Here is a 13,034-nt window from a genome sequence, read left to right as displayed (position 1 = left end):
CCTACCTGTTCTACTATGTACCCGGTGTCTAGGACTCTGAGTACTCGGCGTGCTATGTTCACTACTGAGGTCCGCCGCGTAGTCAGTGCTATCTTGACGTCCCGGAGATTTGTGGCGGCTACGTTCGCGCTTACTGGAATGGCCCAAACGATTCTGCAACACATGAGAACAGGATGAGAAGCCATGCGCTGATGCCGGTAAAAAAGGGAAATTTTAATATTAGATGATATGACTAAAATTAGACTGCTTTTATTTTTGGCAGAAAATATACGAAAGCTATAAAAAATGCATCTGCTGCAAAACAATTATCGGTACAGGTGATCAATTCAATTACGTCATCTATAAATAGCAACACTATAATGGCGGAAAAATTTAACAAATGTCTAGCCTAAAACTCAGCTACAGTTGAGTCCATGGTTCTTGTAACGTACATAAAAGTAACTTACAAATCCATCGTGAGTAAACTAAAAAATAAGCCCTAACAGTAAAAGACGTATAGAACGAATTTTCTATTTTTCTTTAATTGTTTGATTCCTCCTTAGTCCAGTTACTGTGGCATTTTCCCTTTAAATTTTTTATATAAAAACTACACCGGTTTATCTGAAATTTTTACAGTGGGTAGTAAATTACTCAAAAAACATAAGTTATATGGTGTCGATGTGTGCTTCTACCCCTGGGGTGGTTGGCACCCCATCTAGGAGGTTGAACTTTTTACACTCAAAATAACCCCGGGAATTGATATAGAATCAAATTTTAAACAAAAAATGTCATATAAATTTTTTTTAAAGAGATTGTTTTTTTATTAAGTTTTATAAGTACAATACTAAGCAATTTATAGTTGTTTGAAGATGACTTTTTGTTTTTGGGATACTATACTCGATGCATTTAACATCAAATATCGGAAAATGGACATCTTTTTTGATAAAAACTCATACAACACTTTTTAAAGAGCTAGAAAAAACCTTTAAAATGAGCTATGTTAAAAGCCATTTCGATTAAAACAAAGCGAAATACGAAGGAAAGAATTTGAATTACTCTAGCGTTTTTTAAAAAAACGAGCAGTATAAGTAACACTATTTCGATCAGAATTGAAATTAAACGTATATCTTCTACAATTCGTTTTATTTTAGTGTTATTTATAAGTTTTAAAAGTTTAGTCTGTTTAAATAGCGTATTTTTTGAAAAAATCATGTTTAAATTAAAAAATTTTTTTTTTTTTAATTATCTAAAAATTTAAATTTTTTCAAAATAAATCTAAAACTATAAGAGATAAGTGAAAAATGGTTCTATACCAAAATGTAGTTTTTTCTTAACAAAAATTTTGATTTTTTTATTTTTGTTGTAGCTCGAAAAATAATAGAAATATAGCCAATTGAAGTTTGAGATACAGCGGCTGACACACCTGTAATCAGCACTTTGGCCCTTTACTATTTAAAAAGAAAGAATTTTAACATATTTTAATCTACTTAGTCTTGTAGCTTTTGAAATTACCTTCAAAATATTTTTTTAATGGACACTGTAGCTTAAAAATTAACGGAGTTATTCTAAAAAAATTTTGGAGCATGTTATTTATATTTTGGAGCATCAACTTATTTTCTGTATATATAAATGCTTTATTCAAGTATATTCGAAAAACTGGTAACAGACACACTAACACTCACACAAATATGTATATATATGTATATATATGTATATATATATATATATATATATATATATATATATATATATATATATATGTATATTTATATATATATATATATATATATATATTATATATATATATATATATATATATATATATATATATATATATATATATATATATATATATGTATATGTTATGTATATAATATAGGCACCTCTAAACTGAACATTTGCTTCAGAGAACTAACGAACACAGAGAAGCGACACTCCTTTGAAGTTGCGTGGGCAAGCCGCCAATGAGTGCCAATGACAGGAGTACTTCAGATCTCGAAGACATTTTAAAAGCTGGGAGATACTGTACAATTTTGCTGTATGGCCTTGCCAAAGACACCCACATGAACAAAATGAATAAGGTCGAAGATTATTCATCATTACTTGAACAAATGCGATACGAATTGTTTATTAAAGCCACAACTAAAAATAGTGCAGTTAAATTATCATCTCTTGTACCAACTGTAAGTGCCCTGAATGAGCATATCAAAAGAGTTTATTTACAAACTCAGATATGGCTTGGAAACAAAGAGATTGATATAACGGATTGGGGATGGTTCAAGAGTGATGATATTTTACAACCAATAAAAATGAAAAGTTCACCTGCAGCAGAAGAACTATTGAAACTGATTTTTTGCAATTGCAAAATGGGTTGCGGCTTAGCGTGTGGCTGTCGTAGACTAGGTCTATTTTGCAATGCTACGTGTGGAACATGCTCTGGCGACAATTGTCAAAACTGTCCTGCAATAGACGAAGAGGTGGAGTTAGAACACGACGAGAATGACGCTTCAGACAATGAATAATTTAATATATTGTAAATAATTTTTATTTTTGTAAATATATTTTGTATACTTTCTAATGTAAAGTATTTTCATGCATAATTTTTTACAATAAAAACAGCATGAGTATACTTAATTTTTTTATTTAGACATTTACCAAAGGGGAATTTGTTTCGTGAGCATAGAGGTGGTTTTTAAGGGTTGAAAATAAGCAACCAATCAAAAAATATTTTATTGATAAGAAAGGAATTTTTGAATATAAATGTACATTAAAAACTTTTGAAGTTGTTTAAAAAGATTTTTTTATATAGTTTGACATAGGGGGTAGTTTTTAAGGGTTGAAGTGTTGCAATCAACCAAAATTATTTTATATAAGTAGAGAATTACATTGTAGATGATATAAATGCACTACAAAAGCGTTTGAACCTGTTAAACGATTTTTTACAATTATTTTTATTAAAAGGGGTGGTTTTTAAGATTATTTAAGGGTTGAGAATGTACACAATATCCATTATTATAATTGACAATATTTCAATTACCTAATTTAACACGATTTAAATCCATAAAATGTTTTAATATAAATTTTTTTCATTATTTTCAATAAGGGGTGATTTCACTCCTTAAAAATAAAAAGCTCACCTAGCGCATATATAACTTTTGAAGAGGGAGGTAAGATAAGCCTAATTCCAAATTATTAGCAAAATCGATTCAGTTATAAAAAATTTAGAGGTATTGACCTCTTTTCCTCCACAGTGACTGGAGTACCTCCTCCTCCTCTATCCTTTATCCTTCGTAAGGATGTGGTAACGTTATGGTATTTGACGAATGGTTGCTATCCATTCTTCTCTCTCCTGGGCGCGGTGTGCTGCCTCAGACAGAGAGTAACCGGTAGCGCACTTTATTTGGTCTGACCATCGGAGTGGCGATCTTCCTCGGGGTCTTTTACCATCTAGCTTGCCTTCAACCACCAACCTCTCTATGCCTTCCATTCGTCTGGTAATGTGTCCAAAGTACCTCAATATTTAATATTTTTGGCAAAATTCAGCTTGTTCGTATGATTATTAGAGGTTCAGCGGCATTTTCATCTTTGACGACTGGAGTATTAATTTACCTTCAATATATTTATCTAATCAAAGCTTTATATTCCCAACTAATATTCGTTTCAAAATGTTTGAATATAGAATTATCGGTGGTATTATAGTAAAGTATCTACAAACTCAATTTCACGTTGCTTCTAATTATTTACTAATTAGCGATTCAGATGAACGTTCATAATAATCTAGATTAAATCCTTCCGCTATATATAGGGGATTAAGAAATTGATATCGGCGCTGGAAATGTATACTATTAATAATGTATCGAGTCTGAAAAGCAGATACGCCAATAATTAATAATTTGTTTTATAAATAATTAAACGTTAAACATTAGTTCAGTCATGAATTCTGTAGCTTGGTTTCAAAGATGGCCAACTCCATTTTTTTGAAAATTCAGATATTGACGGATTCTTGTGTAAAATAACATGGGGAATCCAAATCTAAATAGTTTTGGTGTCAAAAATGGCCAGCACAATGTTAAAACTGCATTTGAATAGTACCCTTGGTTACAAAATCGGCCGGCTCTCAAATATATTGGTGACAAAAACAGCTATCTACAAGGAAACTAAGTTCCTGTAGCTGGCTGTATACCATGTATCACAAAAAATTAATTGAAATCCTTTATAAAAGGTATATAATTAAAAAAACCCAATCGGGCTGTATCAAGACAACAAAACGTTTTCGGAATCCATATTCCATCATCAGTGTCTAGGTGTACATGTTTTGAGCCACTAAATATTTGGGTAAAAACCCGTACAAAGTTATTGGTTTAAATTTATTTCACATTATGAGATCTTATATGTTAAGATGTTAGATGTTATCAAAATCCACTGGTAACTCTAACATCTTCTTCATCTGTCCATACCGACAGTACTACTGCTTTTTTCATGGTCTTAAAAAGACTATTGCTAAGACCTAGCTATTTGATGCAAAAAAATGTTCTTCAGAATTAGACCACTCGCAGAAATAATTGGTATTGTCTGGCTACTTTCATCTTCGATTGTCTCCGTATTTTCATCTGAAGATCTTCGTATTTGGAGACCTTCTCGTTATATTTACCACTCAGAATATTATTGTTAGGTATCGTCACATCAACTGTTTGCCTAGTTATTTTATCAACTAGTATGAGATCTCGTCCATTATGTACCATTGGTTTGTTTGTGAGCATGGTATGGTCACTTGATGTTTGAATGTCTTTGCTACCAGAATTATGTGTATCAGAATTTTGCATAATTACTATCAATGTAACCAATTATAACCAATGAAACCAGCTCGAAACTGAAGTGAAAGATCAAGTGAATAAAGCAAACAGAGCCGCAGCTGAATGCAACAATATGGAAAAATAAAAATATCGGGAAAGAAACGAATGGCAGAATTTACAAAACAGTCATCAGACCAATCATGACATATGCGGCAGAAACAAGACCTGACAGAGAGAGGACAAAAAGGATGTTAGAAACGGCAGAGATGAAAACACTTATAAAAATTGATGGTAAGACACTATGGGACAGAGCTAAAAGTACAGATATACGACGTAGATGCAAGGTGGAGAACTGGGTAAGAAATAGAAGAGTAGAATGAAACGATCATATAAGCCGAATGACAACAAACAGAGTAGTAAAGACGGCAAGAGACGGTACCCCAATAGGAAGACGATCAGTAGAAAGACCACGAAAACGATGGAACGACAACTTACTGGACGCACATTAAAAAACAGAGTCATGTCTATATAAAAAGAAGAAGAAGAAGAAGATTTTTGCTTTGCTACAATTGAAAACAAAGGTCAACCTCTACCAGCATCCGCAAGGGTCCGACTTCCTCACAGCCAATACTACCATGCTCTAAGCAAAATCGTCATTAGAATTCCAGTTATTCCGCTTATATGGGACGTTTCTAAGCTCAAGATGGGAAGCTGACCGGCTTTTAAACTAAGGTTAGGCTGGTTTTTCTAGTTATCTTATCTGAATCCATCACACATCCCCATATTTACACAAATAAAATACAAAATAAACTTTATGCATACGTAATACAAAAAATAAAACTTGTTAAAAAAAACAAAAAATTTCGCCCCCGGGTGGGCTCGAACCACCAACCTTTCGGTTAACAGCCGAACGCGCTAGCCAATTGCGCCACGGAGGCTATATACGGTTTGTTTTATAGTACATATGACAACAAGTAGGTACTGTACATAAAAGGAAATTAATGTTAACAGGTTAATTAAAAGTATCTTTATATAGCAAAAGACAAAATTACAAGTAACTATTGTAACACAACATCTTTCAGAGATATATAGCCGTAAAAGGAATTTCAGAAGTACATACTTATAAAAGAATATAAATAGGTACAGCGTGGGAGAAAAAACTTGGACATCTTCATGGGTGTATTATAAGTTTATCGATAGTAGGTAGGTAGATAATATTTAAATGAAGCAAAAAATATTATCAATTAAATCAACATTGTTGATGCTGTTGTTATGCTTGTTGCTTGTCATAAAGAATATTTGTAGTTTGTATGTACATGTAGTTTACAAACCTCGCAAAAATCTAAGACAACGATAGGTATATGAATATAGACGCTTATATACGTCTATATTCTTTGCCGATCCAATGGAACTGTGATGGGTTTTGTTCTCGTTGTCCACGCCTTGAACAGCTTATTGCTGAGTTTTCTCCTGACTGCTGACTGCCTACGCCTATAAGAAACAAATTTCACTGATAAATATTCCGAACAACTTTAAAATTTTTTCTGGTTACCACTACATTGGAACTACCCAACTTGGTGCAAGTGGCGGAGCATCAATTTTTGTTTCCACTGATATTTTTCATAAAGAAATTCCGCTAAACACAAACCTCTAAGCTATAGCCGTTAGAGCTTGGTGTCAATCACACCAGATTTAGTTCAATCACAAAAGACACTTCACCCGCGCAAATCTAGTCAAAGATAAGTCGTATTAAAGAGTCATAATACATCCAGCAAAAGTACCGCTATCTCCATGCAGGATCAAACAATTACCGATGATCAACATACTTTTCCAATACTAGTTCCTATTAATTGTATTAATCTTCCTTTTAATCTTCTAGAATTATACGAAACCATCTCCTCACCATAAAATTCATAAGATGTTCCATCAACATTCTTAAAAAATCTTCATACAGATACACTCAAACTACCTAACTAACATCATAATGATACCAATGTTCAAGAAAGGAGATAAAGAAGACCCCAACAATTATAGAGGTATAACTCTACTGAACACCGCACTTAAACTTACCACAAAATTCCTAACCAAAAAATTTAATAAACTAACAACTTATCAGATTAACAACAAAGATTCAGATCCGAAAGACTCTGCGTAGACGCCGTATTTGTACTTAAACAAAAGGCAATCGAGTACAATAAACCAGTATATCTATAATTTATAGACCTGACAAAGGCTTTCGATCGCATCCAAGTCGAAGACGTCTTACATCTACTGTATAAAAGAAACATCATCAATCAGCCAATCCCGTCCACTGCTGGACATAGGTCTCCCTCAGTTCTTTCCAGTGTTCTCTACACTGGGCCGCTTGTAGCCAGTTTCCCGCTACTCTTTTTATGTCGTCGGTCCATCTAGTCGGTGGTCGTCCTCGGCTTCTTTTATAATTTCTGGGCCTCCATTCCATAATTCGTCTTGTCCATCGTCCATCTTGTGTTCTGGCTAAGTGTCCTGCCCAGTTCCACTTAAGTCTCGTGGTTCTTTCGATGACGTCTTGAACTCCTGATCTTTGCCTGATTTGTCGGTTTGTTATGTGGTCTCGGAGGCTCACATTCAGCATTGCACGTTCCATGGCTCGTTGTGTAACTCTTAGTTTATTCGCAGATTTCTGCGTGAGTGTTAAAGTCTCTGCTCCATAAGTTTGTACAGGCAAAACACATTGGTTATAAACTTTTCGCTTGAGACACATGGGAATTGAACTTTTTAGAATATGGCTTAGTTTGCCAAATGCTGCCCATGTCAGGCCTATTCGCCTTTGTATTTCATTTGTTTGATTGTCTCTGTTTATTTTGATCTCGTGTCCCAGATATTTGTAAGTGTCTGTTTGTTGTATGGTATTATTGTCGATAGTTATATTTCCACTCATTACGAGATTTGTCATAAGTTTAGTTTTCTCAAAGTTTATCTTTAATCCTGCTCTTTCAGACAGACTTTTAAACGAATGTAGCATAGAAACCGTATCCTGTAAGTTATCTGCGATTAATACGACATCATCTGCAAACCTCAGATGATATAATCTTTCTCCATCTATATTGATGCCCATATCTTGCCATTGATATAGATGGAGAAAGATTAAATCATTAAAAGAAACATAAAAATCAGTAATATACAAACCATCGAAAACATCTACTTCCATAATCGAATACAGGCAAAGATAAATGGAAAACTAACACAGTGTATACCAGTACAAAGCGGGGTCAGACAGGGTGACTCGTTAAGCCCACTTCTATTCAATATAATAATGGACGAAATAATACAAGCAGTACGTTAAGGTCATGGTTACAGAATGGGGAACAAAGAAATCCAAATATTATGTTATGCAGACAACGCCGCATTAATTACCGAGACAGAAGGCGAGCTCCCGAGATAAACACACAACACTCTTCAATAAAATAGCCAAGAAATGCAATCTGATAATATCAGCAGAAAAAACCAAATGTATGACATCAAAATAGCCACTACGATGTAAAATCGAAATTGATGAGAAAATAATAAAGCAGGAAACAAGTTTTAGATATCTGGGAATAAATATAACTAGTTACTGAGATGTTGAAGAAGAAATACGACAGCAAAGCTCAAAAGCAAATAAAGCGGCGGGATCTCTTAATGACACAATCTGGACAAACAAAAATAAGAATCTATAAAGCAGCAATTAGACCTATATTAACATACACAGCGGAGACAAGACCTGATACATCTAAAACGAGACTACTACTAGAAACAACAGAGATGAAAATACTCCGACGAATATCAGGGAAAAGTCTGTGGAGAGGGAGAGAAGCGAAAACATAAGAAGAGAATGTAAGATAGAAGACATAAATGGATGGGTGACAAAATGGAAACAGAAATGGAACGGACACATAAGTAGAATGGCAGGATAAAATAGTAGGAATAGCACGAGATAAGGCACCAAATGGACGAAGAAGTATTGGCAGACCAAGAAAAAAAAGTGCGATAATTTAAACAATTTAGGAGGCTAATATTGAAGAAGAAACAGGCTTGAAAGCCTACATACAAGAAGGAAGAAGAAGAAGAAGAGTAAGTTATCTCCTTAATTGATTTCCTGTTTGAGCTTGAAATCAAAATGTTATACTATAAATTCTTCAGCTCTCGGACTAATAAATAAAGGTAATAATGAGGCATCCATTTCACAGACTTGGCCCTACAAAGCTGACACGATGCAAATGTTTTTTTCATTGCTTATTACCTTTTATTTACCGATATAAATAAAGGTTAACTCAAATGATATATTTATTGATCGAAGCCATAAATATTTAAATGGAGAAACGATTACGGCGGTAAGCATTCTATTTTCCTAACATGCGGCGAAATGTTTATTTTATCGTAACGAGAAATTTTCTTTATGTTAAACACAAATGAGCTAATTTGTTTAATATCTCACATAATTCAACTTGATATGGTCTTTTGATTGTTAACTTATTTCTAATTAAATATTATTTTCTAATTTCTAAGCATATTCTTTTGATATCTTCTCTAATTGCACTTTAGCGCAAACTTAAAATAATAATCAGTTAATAGTATAAAAGTTTACAGTAAATAGCAATTTTTCCTCTTCTTATTCTATCATCCCAGCTCTTCTGATCTTGATGTTAAGCTGTCATACCACCTTTTCCGAGCTCTTCCTAGTGGTTTCTGTATTTTTGCCCATTTTGCGATCTTCCTGGGTCCATTCTGCCAACATGATCTCTTTATTTTGATCATTCATGATCGGACAATACAGCGAAAGCGCCAAAAGGCGCTTAATTTTTTTTTCGTATATTTAATCAATTAATGATTAGTTAACTTGCATAGGACTACCTTTAAGTCAATCAGAACTGAAGTATTAGAGCCCTTTCCACTACAAAGCTATAATATAGCTGTTGAGCTATATATTAGAACTAATGAAAAATGGATGGACGGGTTAAATCAGCTAAAAAACGAATTAATACTAATATAGGATTACACAAACTAGAACGAGAGAAAAGAAAAAGAAATATTGTAATCCAGACAATCCAAATATACTAAAGAATACAGTAGAAGGTTTCATAGAAAAGCAAATGGGTGTTAAAGTAAAGGTAATAATTCCATGAAAAGAAGAGATGACGACATACGGCCTTCGACTTGGAGACCTCTCATAAAGAAAATATCGTCCTTCCACCCGTCAATTTAAATTCTACTGTAAGTAATGTTCGCGGCAACCCCCGTGCTTATTCCCGCGCCAATCCCCACGCTAACCCCCACGCCAACCTCCACCCAAACCACGTCACCATCCACGGTATAAATGAACCGTCCTCTGTTTCCAATACCAGTAATGCATTGATTAGTAATTAGTGTAGTAGTTTTTGGGGGCTCGGGAGACCGAGACTTCGGAAGCCCCGAAGAAGACATCAAAGACGATGTCTAAAGCGCAGCGCAATGATAATCGATGTGGTTGAACCCGGAAGACTGTTGAGTTATATAATATATATGGAAAACTGTAAATTTATTAGAATAATTAATTATAATATGTAAACAAAGTGAATATTTCAATACTTACAACTATAAGAGTAAAAATTTAAATTTTTAACATATCCAAATACATGACATTTTTGTTTGATTTTTATTTAGGAGTTATGGTAACCGCATTATTTTATAGAGTGAATTCCCATTGTACAATTTGTAGCGAAGAAGGTAAAATAAACAATTATTATGACAGTATTATCCATATTATAAAGTGGAAAGATGGAATTAATAGTAGAGAATTGAGAAATAATCAGGAACATGGTAAATTGATCTATCAAATGTAATGACTCATTGATAACCAGTTGCAGTAAACGACTTCCCAGAAAATTAGGTAAAAACTTCATTAATGGTCATATTTTAAAATACATTAAAATAACATTAGGGTAGGTATAAATTTGTTACAATATTGCAGTTGAATTGATTCTTTGCCAGTGTTGACATTGTATGTTTGGTGGAAATATTTAAAAATGCCTAGACGTGTGTTAGATGTAGATAGTCTCATTTGTAGTGTACATAAGTATTTTACGAATGAAAAAGAAAATGAAATAAAATCGGTAATGTCTGTTCAACAACGCGTATGTGATGCTCTAGGAATTAGTGAAACCAAACTAAGAGGAGTATTACAAAATCGTAATAATGAACGGCCGAAAGAAGATCACCGAAAAACTCGCCTATCATTGAAAACTTTAAAATTCGTGATACCATTTATCGAATGCGAGCCAACAAGGAACATGTGACCTTAAATACAATTCTCTCGGAATTAAAAGATAGAAAATTTGACGAAATTGGCAGAACAAGTCTATCGCAAGTGATACATAATTTGGGTTTCAAATTTCAAAAGGAGGATAACAGAAAAGCCCTTTGTGAAAGAAGTTCTGTTGTGCATAAAAGAATTAACTTTCTAAGAAAATATTCTAAATTAAAAGAAGTAAGGGCAAATTTTATATATTTAGACGAAACATGGATATTTTCTAGGGGTGCAACCAAGAGAATATGGCAAGATGATAACGTAAAGTCTATCAAACATACTGATAAAGAAGGGAAGCGACACATAATTTTACATGCAGGAGGGAAATCGGGTTATATAGAAAGTGCTGGTTTAATATTTTCATCTAAATCAAAATCAAGTGACTATCACGATAATATGAACACAGAAATGTTTGTAAAATGGTTATATGAAAAACTTCTCCCAGATTTAAGTGAGCCCAGCGTAATTATTTTAGACAATGCACCTTACCATTCTGAAGTATTAAACAAAAGTCCAACAAATTCTTGGACTGTTAATAAAATTAAAGAATGGTTGACAAAGGAACATATACCATTTACACAACATATTTTAAAATCAGAATTATTACGCTTGGCAAATATCCACGCAAAACCAAAAACCTTTGTTGTGGATCAGATTATTGAAAGTTACGGTCATCAAGTTTTACGTCTGCCACCGTATCATTGCCAGTTTAATCCCATCGAATATATATGGGGAATAGCAAAACAATATTATGACAACCATATTGGGCCTAACGGTTATAGCGACGACGCAGTTCGGGAAACTTGGCGAAAGGCACTTTCAATTGTAACTCCAGATGTGTGGTGCAACTGTATATTCAAGTGCGAGAAACTAATAGAAGATTGGTGGACTCGTGAAAATAAAATAAACGAAATAAGTCCAATCATAATTATAATTAATGGTGATGATGATGACGATTATGATATTTTTGATGATAATGACTGATTTTCATTTTTGTTGGCAAGTTAAATTTTTTTATTTTTCATTAGAAACTCTCTCCATGGAACAAATATACATAGACCATATTTTCTGTGTGAAGTGTAATATAAAATTATTATTAGGTTTATATTAGCCACATTAGACTCCATTAATGAAGTAATTCTCCTTATTATACTGTCAATTATATAACAGATTTTCCATTATTATTTAATTAAAAAAAGTTATGGATTATTTTTCATTTCATTTGACCAGTTGTTATATCCCCAAAGAGCAGGTAATTAAAACTGGGTACTTACAATAAAATTTTTAATCCGAAACCCGCGTAAATATAGCGAACCGACTATAGTCAGTTTTTGTAATACTGATATTTAGTAATGGAATAAAATTATAGCTAGAGTTACTACAGAATTACTGAGTTTGTTTTTTAAGGTTAAGATCTATCATATCATATATTGTTTAGTATGTTGCAGTAGAACGCGTATAAAGTTATAAACTTATACTGAATTTTGGGGTTAGGTTATAATACTTATAGTCTACCGACTATAGATACATTTTTCACAAAAAGTACATAACGTTTCAAAAATATGTAGTTTCTATAGTTTTATGTTATTTTTATAAATAAGTCTTTATAATAAGTCTCAATGATGAGAAACGTCCGATCTAAACAAATAAATAAACAGTTTTTTCCCAAAAATTAAATACTGAGTTAAGTAGATAGTAGTAGTATAAAGCTTTATGAAGGATGGGACATATCAAAATACTATTAAAAAATTGTAACCAAAATAAATATAATAAAGTAAAATATAAAATATAAGAAAATACTGGCACCTAAAATTATATCAAAACATTAAAAATTGTTAGTCCCATAAATTTTGAAATTGTTTTTTTTATAGCCAATTAACTCGGTTAACTGTTTTCTATAAAGCCCCCATTATAGCGGACTTTCGTTCGACTGAAAATAATATGCGATTTCAATGCTA

The 13,034-nt window shown here is 32.9% G+C and overlaps 1 protein-coding gene and 1 non-coding gene across 8 annotated transcripts in view; both read right to left on the bottom strand.

Moving 5' to 3' along the window:
* Positions 1–13,034, bottom strand: part of Mctp (multiple C2 domain and transmembrane region protein) — a 204,383-nt gene that overhangs the window by 138,788 nt on the left and 52,561 nt on the right. For all 7 annotated transcript variants that reach the window (XM_072533100.1, XM_072533099.1, XM_072533095.1 and 4 more), the window contains one exon: positions 6–153. In XM_072533100.1, coding sequence (XP_072389201.1) covers positions 6–153 — 148 coding nt within the window. The remainder of the gene's footprint in view (positions 1–5; positions 154–13,034) is intronic.
* Positions 5,637–5,710, bottom strand: TRNAN-GUU (transfer RNA asparagine (anticodon GUU)). Its single transcript has one exon. It is a non-coding gene; the product is annotated as a tRNA-Asn (tRNA).

Source organism: Diabrotica undecimpunctata, chromosome 5 (assembly GCF_040954645.1).
Source record: "Diabrotica undecimpunctata isolate CICGRU chromosome 5, icDiaUnde3, whole genome shotgun sequence".
Lineage (NCBI taxonomy): Eukaryota > Metazoa > Arthropoda > Insecta > Coleoptera > Chrysomelidae > Diabrotica > Diabrotica undecimpunctata.
The sequence above is the reverse complement of the archived record's forward strand: the minus strand, read 5'-3'. Positions and strand labels throughout refer to the sequence as shown.